At 49.4% G+C, this 19,143-nt stretch overlaps 1 protein-coding gene across 1 annotated transcript in view; it reads left to right on the top strand.

The window, feature by feature from the left end:
• Positions 1-19,143, top strand: part of FBXW8 (F-box and WD repeat domain containing 8) — a 204,909-nt gene that overhangs the window by 173,675 nt on the left and 12,091 nt on the right. Inside the window, exon 10 of the mRNA XM_038762758.1 lies at positions 16,391-16,564. Within this exon, the coding sequence (XP_038618686.1) occupies positions 16,391-16,564 (174 nt within the window). The remainder of the gene's footprint in view (positions 1-16,390; positions 16,565-19,143) is intronic.

The following is a 19,143-nucleotide window of genomic DNA, read 5'->3' as shown; positions in this document are numbered from 1 at the left end:
GCAGAGCACTGGACTAAGCGCTTGGGAAGTCCAAGTTGGCAACATATAGAGACAGTCGTCATCATCATCATCATCAATCGTATTTATTGAGCGCGTACTGTGTGCAGAGCACTGGACTAAGCACTTGGGAAGTACAAATTGGCAACATATAGAGACGGTCCCTACCCAAGAGTGGGCTCACAGTCTAAAAGACTGTGAAAAGACAGTCTAAAAAGCAATCGTATTTATTGAGCGCTTACTGTGTCAGAGCATTGTACTAAGCGCTTGGGAAGTACAAGTTGGCCACGTATAGAGACGGTCCCTCAGTCAGTCGTATTTATTGAGCGCTTACTGTGTGCAGAGCACTGGACTCAGCGCTTGGGAAGTACAAGTTGGCCACATATAGAGACGGTCCCTACCCAACAATGGGATTTGTTAAGCGCTTACTATGTGCAAAGCACTGTTCTAAGCGCTGGGGAGGATACAAGGTGATCAGGTTGTCCCCACGTGAGGCTCCCAGTCTTCATCCCCATTTTGCAGATGAGGTAACTGGGGCACAGAGAAGTGACGTGACTTGCCCAAGGTCACACAGCTGACAGTTGGCAGGGCCAGGATTTGAACCCATGACCTCTGACTCCCAATCCCGGGCTCTTTCCATTGAGCCAGGCTGTGAAGCCTGACCTTTCTTTATCAGGGAAAAATACTCTGTGACACACACTCACAAACACACACTCTCACACCCTCTTTTTCCCCACGCCTCCTTTCATTCATTCATTCATTCGTGTTTATTGAGCACTTACTGTGTGCAAAGCACTGTAGTAAGCGCTTGGGAAGGACAAGTGGGCAACATATAGAGACGGTCCCTACCCAACAATAGGAGCCCGTTGTTGGGTAGGGACCATCTCTATATGTTGCCGACTTGATCATTCATTCATTCATTCAATCGTATTTATTGAGTGCTTACTGTGTGCAGAGCACTGTACTAAGCGCTTGGGAAGGACAAGTCGGCAACATATAGAGACGGTCCCTACCTGACAATGGGCTCACAGTCTAGAAGGGGGAGACAGAGAACAAAACAAAACACGTGGACAGGTGTCAAGTCATCAGAACAAATTAGAATGAAAAGAAAACAAATAAATTTGTTAAGCACTTACTGTGGGACCATCTGTCTCTATATGTTGCCAACTTGATCATTCATTCATTCATTCAATCGTATTTATTGAGCGCTTACAGGGTGCAGAGCACTGTACTAAGCGCTTGGGAAGGACAAGTGGGCAACATATAGAGACGGTCCCTACCCGACAGTGGGCTCCCAGTCTAGAAGGGGGAGACAGACAACGAAACAAAATATGTGGACAGGTGTCAAGTCATCAGAACAAATTAGAATTAAAAGAAAACAAATAAATTTGTTAAGCACTTACTGTGGGACTGACTCTGTATGTTGCCAACTTGATCATTCATTCATTGTCGTATTTATTGAGCGCTTACTGTGTGCAGAGCACTGTACTAAGCGCTTGGGAAGGACAAGTGGGCGATATATAGAGACAGTCCCTACCCGACAGCGGGCTCACAGTCTAGAAGGGGGAGACAGACAAAGAAACAAAACATGTGGACAGGTGTCAAAGTCGTCAGAATCAATCAATCAATCAATCGTATTTATTGAGCGCTTACTGTGTGCAGAGCACTGTACTAAGCGCTTGGGAAGTCCAAGTTGGCAACATACAGAGACAGTCCCTACCCAACAGTGGGCTCACAGTCTAAAAGGACAGAACAGATGGAATGAAAGCTCCTTGATTTTAGCGGCCAGTTGTTTTAAGTTTCTTTGTTCCATCCAGGTTGGACACCGGATGGGAACAGAGAAAAAAAGTCAAACAACCCTCCCTAGCACACACACACACACACAGACACACACACACACACACACACACACACACAAAAACACACACGCACAATGTTGGGTAGGGACTGTCTCTACCTGTTGCCGATCTGTAGTTTCCAAGCGCTCCGTCCCACGGTAAGCGCTCAATAAACACGATTGACTGAATGAATGAACGCTCTGCACATAGTAGGCGCTCAATAAATCTGATTGACTGAATGAATGAATGCTGTGCACATAGTAGGCGCTCAATAAATCCGACTGAGTGAATGAATGGATTAGTTCAGTCGGACTTATTGAGCGCTTACTGTGTGCAGAGCACTGGACTAAGCGCTTGGGAAGGACAAGCCGGCAACATAGGGGCGGTCCCTACCCAGCGGCGGGCTCACAGTCTAGAAGGGGGAGATGGGCAGCAGAACAAAACGTATTAACAAAAATAAAATACATAGAATAAATATGGACAAATAAATAAATAGAGGAATAAATGCTTACAAGCATATATCCATCTAGCCAGGTGCTGTGGGGAGGGGAAGGAGGTAAGGCAGGGGGGATGGAGAGGGGGAAGAAGGGGAGAGGAATAATAATAATAATAATAATGTTGGTATTTGTTAAGCGCTTACTATGTGCAGAGCACTGTTCTAAGCCCTGGGGTAGATACAAGGTAATCAGGTTGTCCCACGAGGGGCTCACAGTCTTCATCCCCATTTCCCAGATGAGGGAACTGAGGCCGAGAGAAGTGAAGTGACTTGCCCAGCGTCACACAGCTGACAAGTGGCGGAGCCGGGATTTGAACCCACGACCTCTGACTCCAAAGCCTGGGCTCTTTCCACTGAGCCACTATGCTTCCCAGCATGGAATAAATGATCATTTATTCCCGGGAATAAATGATCATACGTCCCCAGGCCAGAATCGTACGTACAGGCACACCCCACATCCAAAGATCCAAAGGCCAGAATCACATGTGCGTGCGCGCGCGCACACACACACACACACACACACCACACACACACACACCCACACACCCCCCAATTCCCAGCCCAGAACAACACACATCCCCACACGCCCCCTCATTAATAATGCTGATGGCATTCATGAAGCGCTTACTAGGCGCGAAACACTGTTCTAAGCGCTGGGGAGGCCACAAGGTGATCAGGCTGTCCCCCGGGGGGCTCACAGTCTTCATCCCCATTTTACAGGTGGGGGAACTGAGGCCCAGAGGAGTGAAGTGACTTGCCCACAGTCACCCAGCTGACAGTTGGCGGAGCCGGAATTTGAACCCATGACCGCTGACTCCAAAGCCCGGGCTCTTTCCACTGAGCCACGCTGCTGTCATTCCCAGGCCAGAAACACACACACACACACACACACACAGACACACACACACACACACACACACACACATGTTCCCTGGCCAAAAACACCTACACACACGCACACACCACATCCCCAGGCCAGAACCACACACACACACACACACACACACACACACACACACACACACACACACCCGCCGACATCCACAGACCAGAGCCTCCCCCCACAACACACACACACACACACACACACACATCCCCCAGCCGGAACCACACGTACACACCCACACAGTCACATACACCCCATATTTCCAGACACAAATGCATGCACACACATAACACACACACACATGCGCACACACGCACACACACACACCCATTCCCTGGCCAAAAACACATACACACATGCACACACCGCATCCCCAGGCCAGAACCACACATACACACACAGAAACACACACACACACCCCTGCCGACCTCCACAGACCAGAACCTCCCCCCACAGTACACACACACATCCCCCGGCCGGAACCACATATACACACCCACACAGTCACATACACCCCATATTTCTAGACACAAATGCGCACACACACACACACACACACACACACCCAGACCAGAGACACACGCACCCCCCACACTCCCAGACCAGAAACACACACACGCGCACACACATACACACACAACCACACCCACCCTTCCCCCACCTCCCCACCCCTCATTCCCTGGCCAAAAACACATACACACACGCACACACCACATCCCCAGGCCAGAACCACACATACACCACCCTCCCTACTTCCCCCCCCACGCCAACATCCACCATCCACCCACACATACACCACCCAAACACCCACCCACCCCCAACCCCGACATCCACAGACCAGAACCTCCCCCCACAACACACACACACACACACACACACACACACACAGACACACACACACACACACATCCCCTGGCCAGAACCACACGTACACACCCACGCAGTCACATACACCCCCATATTTCCAGACACAGATGCACACACACATACACACACACACCCAAACCAGAAACACAGGCACCCCCACAACCTCAGACCAGAAACACACACACACACACACACACACACACACACACACAAACACACACATCCCGCAGCCGCAACCACACATACACACCCACACAGTCACATACACCCCATATTTCTAGACAAAGATGCACACACACGTACACACACACACCCAGACCAGAGACACAGGCACCCCCACATCCCCAGACCAGAAACACAGGTACATCACACACCCCCACACACACACCACTCCCCCACACAGTCGCTCCCATCCAGAATCCGAAGACTTTCCATCTCCTCTTCCCGCCGTTTCCAGCCCCGCGGGGGAGAGCGTTCCGACCCGCGGGCCGGAGCCGGCCCATGCCAGCAGGGACCATCTCTCTCTGTTGCCAACTTGTACTATCCCAAGCGCTCAGCACACAGTAAGTGCTCAATAAATTCTCTTTATTGAGACGGGAGGGGGGTCAGCGGCGCACTGGCGGAGACGTGGGCCGCCCGGGGCAACCGCGGCCGAGATCCTTGGATTTTTCTTTTCCCTTCCTCCGGGAACCGCGTCCTTCCCTTCCTTATGGGAAGCAGAGTGGGCAGAGCACCCGCCTGGGAGTCAGAAGGCCCTGGGTTCCAATCCCGGCTCTGCCACCCGCCCGCCGTGTGACTTCAGGCGAGTCACTTCTGTCTCATCTCATTTATTTTATTTTGTTAATAGGTTCTGTTTTCTTCTCGGTCTCCCCCTTCTAGACCGTGAGCCCATCATCATCATCATCATCATCATCATCAATCGTATTGATTGGGCGCTTACTGTGTGCAGAGCACTGGGCTAAACGCTTGGGAAGTCCAAGTTGGCAACGTCTAGAGACGGTCCCTACCCAACAGCGGGCTCACAGTCTAAGAGGGGGAGACGGAGAACAAAACCAAACATACTAACAAAATAAAACAAATAGAATAGATATGTACAAGTAAAATAAATAAATAGAGTAATAAATATGTACAAACATATACATATATACAGGTATATATGTATATACATATATACTGTATATATACATATATATGTATATACGCATATATCTGTATATATGCTGTATATGTACATATATGCACTGTATATGTTCATATACATGTATATACATAAATGCATGCACATATATATGTACTGTATACACACATATATATGTATATGCATATATGCATGCACACATATACATATATGCATATATATGTGTGTGTATGTACATACATACATATATGCATGTATGTATATGTTACATGCACATATACATATATGTATATGTGCATATGCATATGTGCATATATGTATGTGTGTATATGTGATGTGTATGTACATGTGTATATGCATATATGCATATATGCATATATATGTGCTGTGTGTGTGCATGTATATGTACATGCATATATGTGTGTGTGTATATATATGTATATATGTGTGTGTATATATATACATACACACACACACACATATATATATAGATATAGATATATATCTATATATATATATACACACACACATATATATTGCCCACTGTCGGGTAGGGACCGTCTCTTTTAAGTCGCCAACTTGTCCTTCCCAAGCGCTTAGTCCAGTGCTCTGCACACAGTAAGCGCTCAATAAAGACGATGGATTGATTGATGGATATTGAACGATGATGGAAAGTTGCGGGGGCAGCGGCGGGCCGCTCTCCCGCTCGCCACCGCCGGCCGAGCAGGCCCGGGCCCTCCATCTGGACGCGCGGGCGCGGGCGCCCACCGGGCGTGCCAAGCTGCCCGCACGGTGCCAACCTGAAGAGCGCTTGCGGCCCTCCGGATTTTGGCCGGTCCAGCCGGCGGGAGGCCTTGGACGACCCCGGACTCCTTTTGTTTCCGTTGGCACGACGCAGCGGGCTCCCACCGAGCCGTTTTCATTAGCGACGGCTCGGGGCGGGGGCTTCTTGGAACCGACCGTCCCCATGAATATTTCAACGCCGCACAATCACGGCCCCGGCCCGCCGATTCCGCTTCCCGACCGGAGAAGTCGGGAGACTTGCCTAGACGCCGGTCCCAAGTTGGCCTCGGGAACCGGCTGGACGTTGGCCCTCGTTTCCTCTCAGACCCACTGCCTGGTGCCCGGCGTGGCCCCGGGCACGTTTGGTTTTAATCCGTTAGGGAAGCAGCGTGGCTCAGTGGAAAGAGGACGGGCTTTGGAGTCAGAGGTCATGGGTTCAAATCCCGGCTCCGCCACTTGTCAGCTGGGTGACTTTGGGCAAGTCACTTCACTTCTCTGTGCCTCAGTTCCCTCATCTGGAAAATGGGGGTGAAGACTGTGAGCCCCCCGTGGGACAACCTGATCACCCTGTAACCTCCCCAGCGCTTAGAACAGTGCTTTGCACACAGTAAGCGATTAATAAATGCCATTATCATCATCATCATCATCATTAAGCGCTTAGTAGAGTGCTCTGCACACAGTAAGAGCTCAATACGATTGAATGAATGAATTCATTCGGTCTTATTTAATAATAATAATAATAATGACATTTGTTAAGCGCCGGTCTTAATAATAATAATAATAATGACATTTGTTAAGCACTTCCTATGTGCAAAGCACTGTTCTAAGCGCTGGGGGGGGGAGATACAAGGTGATCAGGTTGTCCCACGGGGGGCTCCCAGTCTTCATCCCCATTTTACAGATGAGGGAACTGAGGCACAGAAAAGCAAAGTGACTTGCCCAAAGTCACAGTCAGGTATTTATTGAGCATTGACTGCGTGCAGAGCAGCGGACTAAGCGTTTGGGAGAGGACGATGCAACAAGAAATAGACACGTTCCCTGCCCGCAACGAGCTGACGGTCTAGAGGGGGAGACAGGCGTGAATAGAAATTCATTCATTCATTCATTCAATCGTATTTAGTGAGCACTTACTGTGTGCAGAGCACTGTACTAAGCGCTTGGGAAGTCCAAGTTGGCAACATATAGAGACAGTCCCTACCCAACAGTGGGTTCACACACTCTGTAAAAATGGGGATTAAGACTGTGAGCCCCCCCGTGGGACAACCGGATCACCTTGTAACCTCCCCAGTGCTTAGAACAGTGCTTTGCACATAGTAAGCGCTTAATAAATGCCACTATTATTATTATTAACTTCTCTGTAAAACGGGGATTAAGACTGTGAGCCCCACGTGGGACAACCCGATGACCTTGTATCTCCCCCAGCGCTTAGAACTGTGCTTGGCACATAGTAAGCGCTTAACAAATATCAACATTATTATTATTATTATGTAGTAAGCGCTTAACAAGTACCATCAGTATTATTTCAGGCAGATTGGAGCCCCCCTGGTCCCCAGGTGAACCTGTTGGGGTTCAAATCTTACTTGCGTGCTCGTCTACAAGACAGGAAGAGACACCCCTGCCCAAAATAATAATAATTAGGGTATTGCGTGGCTCATTGGAAAGAGCACAGGCTTTGGAGTCAGAGGTCATGGGTTCGAATCCCGGCTCCACCACATGTCTGCTGTGTGACCTTGGGCAAGTCACTTAACTTCTCTGAGCCTCAGTTCCCTCATCTGTAAAATGGGAATTAAGACTGTGAGCCCCACGTGGGACAACTTGATCACCTTGTATTCCCCCCAGCACTTAGAACAGTGCTTTGCACATAGAAATCGCTTAACAAATGCCATTATTATTATTATTATTATTATTATTATTATTATTATTATTATTATTACTAAGCACTATTCTAAATGCTGGGATAGATACAAGACCATTGGGTAGGACACCGTCCCTGGGCCATATGGGGCTTACAGTCTTAATCCCCATTTTCCAGAGGAGGTAACTGAGGCACAGAGAAGTGATGTGACTTGCCCAGGGTAATAATAATGATGATGATGATGGTATTTGTTAAGCGCTTCCTAGTTCTAAGAGCTGGATAGTAATGATGGTAAGCATTAAGTACTTACTATGTGTCAAGCACTGTTCTAAGCGCTGGGGTAGATACCAGCTAATCAGGTTGGACACAGTCCCTGTCCCCCCATGGGGTTCTCAGTTTTAATCCCCATTTTCCAAGTGAGGTAACTGAGGCCCAGGAAAGTAAAGCGTGGCTCAGTGGAATGAGCCTGGGCTTTGGAGTCAAAGGTCATGGGTTCAAATCCCGGCTCTGCCAATTGTCAGCTGTGTGATTTTGGGCAAGTCACTTCACTTCTCTGGGCCTCAGTTCCCTCATCTGTAAAATGGGGATGAAGACTGCGAGCCCCATGTGGAACAACCTGATCACCTTGTGTCCGCCAATTGTCAGCTGTGTGACTTTGGGCAACTCACTTAAACTTCTCTGGGCCTCAGTTCCCTCATCTGTAAAATGGGGATGAAGCCTGTGAGCCCCATGTGGAACAACCTAATCACCTTGTACCCGCCAATTGTCAGCTGTGTGACTTTGGGCAAGTCACTTCACTTCTCCGGGCCTCAGTTCCCTCATCTGTAAAATGGGGATGAAGCCTGTGAGCCCCCCGTAGGACAACCTGATCACCTTGTATCCTCCCCATTGCTTAGAACAGTGCTTTGCACGTAGTAAGCACTTAACAAATACCATAATTATGATTATTATTACTTGCCCAGGGTCGCACAGCCGTCGAGTGGCAGAGCCGGGATTAGAAGCCGGGTCCTCCGGATCCCACGCCTGTGCTGTTGCTACCGGGACCCGTGGAAGGGACGCTTTGCTTTCCCAAGCATCCGACCTTCCCGCGTTTTTCCACTCACGTGGGTCCCTGTCCTCCGCTGGGGCCCGTCTCTCCTCTCGTCTGTTTGTTTGTTGCGGCCGCCGGCATCCGGGCCGGCTTGGCCCCGCCGGAGGGGAACAGATTGCCGGAAAGTCAGAGTCTTTCTGTTTGTTTGTTTTGTGTGCTGGCATCTCCACCCGAGGGGGAAGCAGATGGCAGTCTCTGAACTCCTGGGCACAGACTCTTTCGCCGTCGCCTCCTCTCACAGCCAACCGTACGTTGCGGAGAATAAATTCGCAACGGAGGTGTTCTTTACAACCATAATGGCATTTGTTAAGCGCTTACTATGTGCAAAGTGCTGGGAAGGACACAAGGTGATCAGGTTGCCCCTCGTGGGGCTCACCGTCTTAATCCCCGTCTTACAGATGAGGTAGCTGAGGCCCAGAGAAGTGACTTGCCCAAAGTCACACAGCTGGCAATTGGTGGAGCCGGGATTTGAACCCATGACCCCTGACTCCAAAGCCCAGGCTCTTTCCTACTGAGCCACTCTGCTTCTCTATCTTTTCTCTATTTTCTATGTTTATGAGAAACATCCCAAGGCAACAGAGCCCCAGGATAAATAATAATCACAATAATAATAATAATGATGGCATTTATTATTATTATTATTAATAATAATAATTGGCATTTATTAAGCACTTACTGTGTGCAAGCACAGTTCTAAGCGCTGGGGAGGATACAGGGTGATCAGGTTGTCCCGCGTGGGGCTCACAGTCTTAATCCCCATTTTACAGATGAGGGAACTGAGGCCCAGAGAAGTGAAGTGACTTGCCCAAGATCACACAGCAGACATGTGGCGGAGTCGGGATTCGAACCCATGGCCTCTGACTCCAAAGCCCGGGCTCTTTCCACTAAGTGCTTACTGTGTGCAAAGCACTGTTCTAAGCACTGGGGAGGTTACAAGGTGATCAGGTTGTCCCACGGGGGGCTCACAGTCTTAATCCCCATTTTCCAGATGAGGGAACTGAGGCCCAGAGAACAACAACAACAATGATGGCATTTATTAAGTGCTTACTATGTGCAAAGCACTGTTCTAAGCGCTGGGGAGGTTACAAGGTGATCAGGTTCTCCCATGGGGGGCTCACAGCCTTCATCCCCATTTTACAGATGAGGTCACTGAGGCCCAGAGAAGTGAAGTGACTGGCCCAAAGGCACACAGCTGACAAGTGGCAGGGCTGGGATTTGAACCCCTGACCTTTGACTCCAAAGCCCGTGCTCTTTCTCCCCCTTCTAGACTGTGAGCCCACTGTTGGGTAGGGACCGTCTCTGTATGTTGCCAACTTGTACTTCCCAAGCGCTTAGTACAGTGCTCTGCACACAGTAAGCGCTCCATAAATACGATTGATTGATTGATTTCCACTGAGCCATGCTGCTTCTCTATAATGATGGCATTTGTTAAGCACTTACTATGTGCAAAGCACTGTTCTAAGCGCTGGGGGGATACAAGGTGATCAGGTTGTCCCACGGGGGGGCTCACAGTTTTAATCCCCATTTTACAGATGAGGGAACTGAGGCTCAGAGAAGTTAAGTGACTTGCCCAAGGTCACACAGCAGACATGTGGCGGAGCCGGGATACGAACCCATGACCTCTGACTCCAAAGCCTGTGCTCTTTCCACTGAGCCACGCTGCTTCTCTGTTTAACAAAATAAAAAGCTTAGAGATAATAATAATAATAATAATGGCATTTATTAAGCGCTTACTATGTGCAAAGCACTGTTCTAAGCGCTGAGCACTGTTCTAAGTGCTGGAGATGCCCTGGAACATACTTGGGAATGTCGGGCTCTTCCTCTTTCTAATTCATTCGTTCAGTCGTATTTATTGAGCGCTAACTGTGTGCGGAGCACTCTACTAAGCACTTGGAGAGTGCAGTTCAGCAATAGAGACAAGCCCCGCCCACATCAGGCTTACAGTCTAGAAGTAAAAGAATAATAATAATAATAATAAAATTAATGGTATTTGTTAAGCGCTTACTAGGTGCCAAGCAGTGTTCTAAGCGCCGGGAGGGATACAAGGTAATCAGGTTGTCCCACGTGGGGCTCACAGTCTTCATCCCCATTTTACAGGTGAGGGAACTGAGGTCCAGAGAAGTGAAGTGACTTGCCCAGAGTCACACAGCTGGCAAGCGGCGGAGCCGGGATTAGAACCCACAACCTCTGCCTCCCAAGCCTGTGCTCTCTCCACTGAGCCACGCTGCTTCTCATCTGACCAGACCCGGGATCGAACCAACAACCTTTACGTTTTCAGTCCAACGCTCTCCCCCGGGAGATATTTCGACCTCCATCCCAGGCCCCCCTAGTCACAGGGCTTGGCATCATCATCATCATCAATCGTATTTATTGAGCGCTTACTATGTGCAGAGCACTGTACTAAGCGCTTGGGAAGTACAAATTGGCACATAGTAAGCGCTTAACCAATACCACCATGATTAAGTCTCTCTGTTTTTATGGTATTTGTTAAGCACTTTTTAAAAAATGGTATTTATTAAGCACTTACTATGTGCCAGGCACCGTACTAAGCGCTGGGGTAGATACAAGCCCACTGTTGGGTAGGGACTGTCTCTATATGTTGCCAATTTGTACTTCCCAAGCGCTTAGTACAGTGCTCTGCACATAGTAAGTGCTCAATAAATACGATTGATGATGATGATGATACAAGCCAGTCGGGTTGGAAGTGGTCCCTATCCCACGTGGGGCTCACAGTCAGTCAGTCATGTTTATTGAGCGCTTCCTGTGTGCAGAGCACTGGACTAAGTGTTTGGGAGAGGACAATATGACAGTAATAATAATGATGGCATTTATTAAGCGCTTACTATGTGCCAAGCACTGTTCTAAGCACTGGAGAGGTTACAAGGTGATCAGGTTGTCCAACGGGGGGCTCACAGTCTTAATCCCCATTTTACAGCTGAGGTAACTGAGGCCCAGAGAAGTGAAGTGACTTGCCCAAAGTCCCACAGCTGACAATTGGCAGAGCCGGGATTTGAACCCATGACCTCTGACTCCAAAGCCCGTGCTCTTTCCACTGAGCCACGCTGCTTCTCTGATAATGATAATGGCATTTATTAAGCGCTTACTATGTGCAAAGCACTGTTCTAAGCGCTGAGGAGGTTACAAGGTGATCAGGTTGTCCCACGGGGGGGCTCACAGTCTTAATCCCCATTTTACAGATGAGGTAACTGAGGCCCAGAGAAGTGAAGCGACTTGCCCAAAGTCACCCAGCTGACAATTGGCAGAGCCGGGATTTGAACCCATGACCTCTGACTCCAAAGCCACGCTGCTTCTAATAGTAGACACATTCCCTGCCCACAGGGAGCTTTCGGTCTAGAAGGGGAGGCAATAATTGTAAGTAATTACAGCTAGAAGTGCTGTGGGGCTGAATCAAAGGTGAATAAAGGGAGCTAATCAGGGCGACGCAGAAGGGAGTAGGAGAAGAGGAAAGGAGGGCGCAGTCTGGGAAGGCCTCTTGGAGGAGGTGGGCCTTCAATAAGGCTTTGAACGGGGGGGAGAGTCATTGTCTTTTGGTTCTGAGGAGGGCGGGCGCTCCGGGCCAGAGGCGGGAGGTGGACGAGGGGTTGGCGGCCAGACGGGAGAGATGGACGGTGAGGAGGTTGGCGTTAAGAGGAGCCAAGTGTGCGAGCGGGGTTGGAGGAGGAGAGCAGCGAGGTGAGGTTGGAGGGGCCGAGGGGATGGACGGCTTTAAAGCCGACGGTGACGGGTTTCTGTTCGGTGCGGAGGTGGGTGGGCGACCGCTGGACCGTCTTGAGGAGCGGGGAAACACGGCCTGAATTGGCAACGGCCCCTTGCCAGTTTGTACTTCCCAAGCGCTTAGTCCAGTGCTCTGCACACAGTAAGCGCTCAATAAATACGATTGATGATGACGATGATGATGAACGTTTACTGTACAAAAATGATCCGGACAGCGGAGCGAAGGACGGACTGGAGTGGAGGGAGACAGGAGGCCGGGAGGTCAGCGAGGAGGTCTGTACTTCACGCTGCTGCCTGGATCATCTTTGTGAAGAAATGCTCTGGGCATGTTACTCCCCTCCTCAAAAATCTCCAGTGGCTGCCGGTCAACCTACGCATCAAGCAAAAACTCCTCCCCCTGGGCTTCCAGGCTGTCCATCCATCCCCTCGCCCCCTCCTACCTCACCTCCCTTCTCTCCTTGTCCATCCCAGCCCACACCCTCCGCTCCTCCGCCGCTAATCTCCTCCCCGTACCTCGTTCTCGCCTGTCCCGCCATCGACCCCCAGCCCACATCCTCCCCCTGGCCTGGAATAATAATAATAATAGTAATAATAATGATGGCATATGTTAAGCGCTTACTATGTGCAGAGCACTGTTCTAAGCGCTGGGGGGGACACAAGGTGATCAAGTTGTCCCACGTGGGGCTCCCAGTCTTAATCCCCATTTTACAGATGAGGGAACTGAGGCTCAGAGAAGTTAAGTGACTTGCCCAAGGTCACACAGCAGACATGTGGCGGAGCCGGGATTCGAACCCATGACCTCTGACTCCAAAGCCCGGGCTCTTTCCAATGAGCCACGCTGCCCTCCCTCCGTAATCAGCCAAGCTAGCTCTCTTCCTCCCTTCAAAGCCCTACTGAGAGCTCACCTCCTCCAGGAGGCCTTCCCACACTGAGCCCCCTCCTTCCTCTCCTCCTCCCCATCCCCCCAACCCTACCTCCTTCCCCTCCCCACAGCACCTGTACAGATTTATTACTCTATTTATTTTACTTGTCCATATTTGCTATTCTATTTATTTTGTTAACGACGCGCATCTAGCTTTAATTCTATCTGTTCTGACGACTTGACACCCGTCCACGTGTTTTGTTTCGTTGTCCGTCTCCCCCTTCTAGACCGTGAGCCCGCTGTTGGGTCTCTAGATCATCATCAATCGTATTTATTGAGCGCTTACTATGTGCAGAGCACTGTACTAAGCGCTTGGGAAGTCCAAATGGCAACATATAGAGACAGTCCCTACCCAACAGTGGGCTCACAGTCTAAAAATGTCGCCGACTTTTTGCCCATCCACCAAGCTAGCTGTCTTCCTCCCTTCAAGGCCCTGCTGAGAGCTCACCTCCTCCAGGAGGCCTTCCCAGACTGAGCCCCTTCCTTCCTCTCCCCCGCATCCCCCTCTCCATCCCCCCCATCTTACCTCCTTCCCTTCCCCACCGCACCTGTATATATGTATATATGTTTGTACATATTTATCACTCTATTTATTTTATTTGTACATATCTATTCTATTTATTTTATTTTGTTAGTATGTTTGGTTTTGTTCTCCGTCTCCCCCTTTTAGACTGTGAGCCCACTGTTGGGTAGGGACTGTCTCTATATGTTGCCAATTTGGACTTCCCAAGCGCTTAGTCCAGTGCTCTGCACATAGTAAGCGCTCAATAAATACGATTGATGATGATGATGATGCTCTGCACACAGTAAGCGCTCAATAAATACGATTGAATAAATGAGGCTGCTGCAGTCGTCAAGGCCGGAAAGGAGGAATGATTGGATTAACGTATAGCAGGTTGGATGGAGAGGAAAGGGTGGGTTTTAGTGGGTTTCGGACCCGCTTTGGAACCAATTATTATTATTATTATTATTATTATTAGAGGAGGCAGGAGCATGGACCGATTGATCCCGGGCCCCATCCGGCCCGCGTTCGTTCCATCACTACAGAAGCACCTTGGCTCAGTGGAAGGAGCTCGGGCTGGGGCGACAGAAAAGCGCTTTGGTTCCGTGTAAAGAGTGGGGGCTTGGGAGTCGGAGGTCGTGGGTTCGAATTCCCGCTCAGCCGCTTAGCTTTGTGACCTTGGGCAAGCAACTTAACTTCTCTGGGCTTCACTGACCTCATCTGTAAAATGGGGGTGAAGGCGTCGAGCCCCCCGTGGGAACCTGATCGCCTTGTATCCTCCTCAGCGCTTAAAACAGTGCTTTGCGCATAGTAAGCGCTCAACAAATACCAACATTATTATTATTATTATGAAGAGTGACCCTCCCTTTGGCCCCGGATGGGCACGTGGGAGTTCTGTCGCCTGTAAGGTCGTGGTGGGGAGGGAATGGGTCCGTTCCTATTCTACTGGACTCTCCCAAGCGCTTAGTACAGCGCTCCGCACAGAGGAAACGCTCAATAATGATGGCTTACTATGTGCAAAGCACCATTCTAAGCGCTGGGGAGGTGACAAGGTGATCAGGTTGTCCCACGGGGGGCTCACAGTCTTCATCATCATCATCAATCTTATTTATTAATGATGGGATTTAATGATGGGATTTATTAAGCGCTTACTATGTGCAAAGCACTGTTCTAAGCGCTGGGGGGGCGGGAATACAAGGTGATCAGGTTGTCCCACGTGGGGCTCACAGTCTTAATCCCCATTTTACAGATGAGATAACTGAGGCTCAGAGAAGTTAAGTGACTTCATCATCATCATCATCAATCGTATTTATTGAGCGCTTACTATGTGCAGAGCACTGTACTAAGCGCTTGGGAAGTATAAATTGGCAGCATATAGAGACAGTCCCTACCCAACAGTGGGCTCACAGTCTAAAAGGGGGAGACAGAGAACAAAACCAAACATACTAACAAAATAAAATAAATAGGCTAGATATGGACAAGTAAAATAAATAAATAAATAAATAAATAGAGTAATAAATATGTACAAACATATCTACATATATCCAGGTGCTGTGGGGAACGGAAGGAGGTAAGATGGGGGGGATGGAAAGGGGGACGAGGGGGAGAGGAAGGAAGGGGCTCAGTCTGGGAAGGCCACCTGGAGGAGGTGAGCTCTCAGCAGGGCCAAGGTCACACTTGCCCAAGGTCACACAGCAGACATGTGGCGGAGCCGGGATTCGAACCCATGACCTCTGACTCCAAAGCCCGGGCTCTTCCCACTGAGCCACGCTGCTTCCCTTTATTTATTTATTGAGCGCTTACTGTGTGCAGAGCACTGGACTAAGCGCTTGGGAAGTACAAATTGGCAACGCACAGAGACAGTCCCTACCCACCAGCGGGCTCACAGTCTAAAAGGGGGGGACAGAGAACCAAACCAAACATACTAACCAAATAAAATCAACAGACTAGATATCATCATCGATCGTATTCATTGAGCGCTTCCTATGTGCAGAGCACTGCACTGAGCGCTTGAATATGTACAAGATATGTACAAGATATGTACAAGTAAAATAAATACATAAATAAATAGAGTGACAAATATGTACAAGCATGCATGTACATGTACAAGACATGTACAAGTAAAATAAATAAATAAATGAATGGAGTGACAAATCTGTACAAACATATGTACATTTTCCAAAGAAATAAATAAATAGAGTGACAAATCTGTACAAACCAGATGAATGTAAATGAACGCGACCGACTGACCTGTCGCCCGTCTCGCGTCTGCCCGCCGCAGGGTCCGTGTGCTGGACGTGCGCAGCCGCTCGCCGCTGTCGTCCCTCTACGCCCACCCGCTCGGGGTGTCGGCCGTGCAGATGGACGACTGGAAGGTGGTCAGCGGAGGAGAGGAGGGCCTGGTGTGCGTGTGGGACCGCCGCACGGGAACCAAGCTCTGGGAGATGCACGCCAGGTGACCGCCACGAGGACGGGGAGGAGGAGATGTGTTAAGTGCTTTACTGTGTGCCAATCAATCAATCAATCGTATTTATTGAGCGCTTACGGTGTGCAGAGCACTGGACTAAGCGCGTGGGAAGGAGATGTGTTAAGTGCTTACTGTGTGCCAATCAATCAATCTGTCGTATTTACTGAGCGCTTACGGTGTGCAGAGCACTGGACTAAGCGCGTGGGAAGGATATGTGTTAAGTGCTTACTGTGTGCCAATCAGTCAATCGGTCGTATTTATTGAGCGCTTACGGTGTGCAGAGCACTGGACTAAGCGCGTGGGAAGGAGATGTGTTAAGTGCTTACTGTGTGCCAATCAATCAATCGGTCGTATTTACTGAGCGCTTACTGTGTGCAGAGCACTGGACTAAGCGCGTGGGAAGGAGATGTGTTAAGTGCTTACTGTGTGCCAATCAATCAATCAGTCGTATTTATTGAGCGCTTACGGTGTGCAGAGCACTGGACTAAGCGCGTGGGAAGGAGATGTGTTAAGTGCTTACTGTGTCCAATCAATCAATCAGTCGTATTTATTGAGCGCTTACGGTGTGCAGAGCACTGGACTAAGCGCGTGGGAAGGAGATGTGTTAAGTGCTTACTGTGTGCCAATCAATCTGTCGTATTTATTGAGCGCTTACGGTGTGCAGAGCACTGGACTAAGCGCGTGGGAAGGAGATGTGTTAAGTGCTTACTGTGTGCCAATCAATCAATCGGTCGTATTTACTGAGCGCTTACGGTGTGCAGAGCACTGGACTAAGCGCGTGGGAAGGAGATGTGTTAAGTGCTTACTGTGTGCCAATCAATCAATCGGTCGTACACTGAGCGCTTACGGTGTGCAGAGCACTGGACTAAGCGCGTGGGAAGGAGATGTGTTAAGTGCTTACTGTGTGCCAATCAATCAATCGGTCGTATTTATTGAGCGCTTACGGTGTGCAGAGCACTGGACTAAGCACGTGGGAAGGAGATGTGTTAAGTGCTTACTGTGTGCCAATCAATCAATCAGTCGTATTTATTGAGCGCTTATGGTGTGCAGAGCACTGGACTAAGCGCGTGGGAAGGAGATGTGTTAAGTGCTTACTGTGTGCCAATCAATCAATCTGTCGTATTTACTGAGCGCTTACGGTGTGCAGAGCACTGGACTAAGCGCGTGGGAAGGAGATGTGTTAAGGGCTTACTGTGTGCCAATCAATCAGTCGGTCGTATTTATTGAGCGCTTACGGTGTGCAGAGCACTGGACTAAGCGCGTGGGAAGGAGATGTGTTAAGTGCTTACTGTGTGCCAATCAATCGGTCGTATTTACTGAGCGCTTACGGTGTGCAGAGCACTGGACTAAGCGCGTGGGAAGGAGATGTGTTAAGTGCTTACTGTGTGCCAATCAATCAATCGGTCGTACACTGAGCGCTTACGGTGTGCAGAGCACTGGACTAAGCGCGTGGGAAGGAGATGTGTTAAGTGCTTACTGTGTGCCAATCAATCAATCGGTCGTATTTATTGAGCGCTTACGGTGTGCAGAGCACTGGACTAAGCGCGTGGGAAGGAGATGTGTTAAGTGCTTACTGTGTGCCAATCAATCAATCAGTCGTATTTATTGAGCGCTTATGGTGTGCAGAGCACTGGACTAAGCGCGTGGGAAGGAGATGTGTTAAGTGCTTACTGTGTGCCAATCAATCAATCTGTCGTATTTACTGAGCGCTTACGGTGTGCAGAGCACTGGACTAAGCGCGTGGGAAGGAGATGTGTTAAGGGCTTACTGTGTGCCAATCAATCAGTCGGTCGTATTTATTGAGCGCTTACGGTGTGCAGAGCACTGGACTAAGCGCGTGGGAAGGAGATGTGTTAAGTGCTTACTGTGTGCCAATCAATCGGTCGTATTTACTGAGCGCTTACGGTGTGCAGAGCACTGGACTAAGCGCGTGGGAAGGAGATGTGTTAAGTGCTTACTGTGTGCCAATCAATCAGTCAGTCGTATTTACTGAGCGCTTACGGTGTGCAGAGCACTGGACTAAGCGCGTGGGAAGGAGATGTGTTAAGTGCTTACTGTGTGCCAATCAATCAGTCAGTCGTATTTATTGAGCGCTTACGGTGTGCAGAGCACTGGACTAAGCGCGTGGGAAGGAGATGTGTTAAGTGCTTACTGTGTGCCAATCAATCAATCAGTCGTATTTACTGAGCGCTTACAGTGTGCAGAGCAGTGGACTAAGCGCTTGGGAAGTCCAAGTTGGCAACGTAGAGGGACGGTCCCTACCCAACAGCGGGCTCACAGGCTAGAAGGGGGAGACAGAGAACAAAACCAAACATACTAACAAAATAAAATAGAATAGATATGTACAAAATAAAGTAATAAATATGTACAAACATGTAGACATATACATCATCCATGATGATGATGGTATTTGGTAAGCGCACTGTACTGAGCGCCGGGATGGAGCCAAGCAAATCCCGCCGGACGCCGTCCCTGCCCCACGTGGGGCTCGCGGTCTCCATCCCCATTTCACGGACGGGGGAACTGAGGCCCAGAGAAGTGAGGGGACGTGCTCAAAGTCACTTGGC

Source organism: Tachyglossus aculeatus, chromosome 21, assembly GCF_015852505.1.
Source record: "Tachyglossus aculeatus isolate mTacAcu1 chromosome 21, mTacAcu1.pri, whole genome shotgun sequence".
Classification (NCBI taxonomy): domain Eukaryota; kingdom Metazoa; phylum Chordata; class Mammalia; order Monotremata; family Tachyglossidae; genus Tachyglossus; species Tachyglossus aculeatus.
Note: the sequence above shows the minus strand (reverse complement) of the source record. Positions and strands in the feature narration are given on the sequence as shown.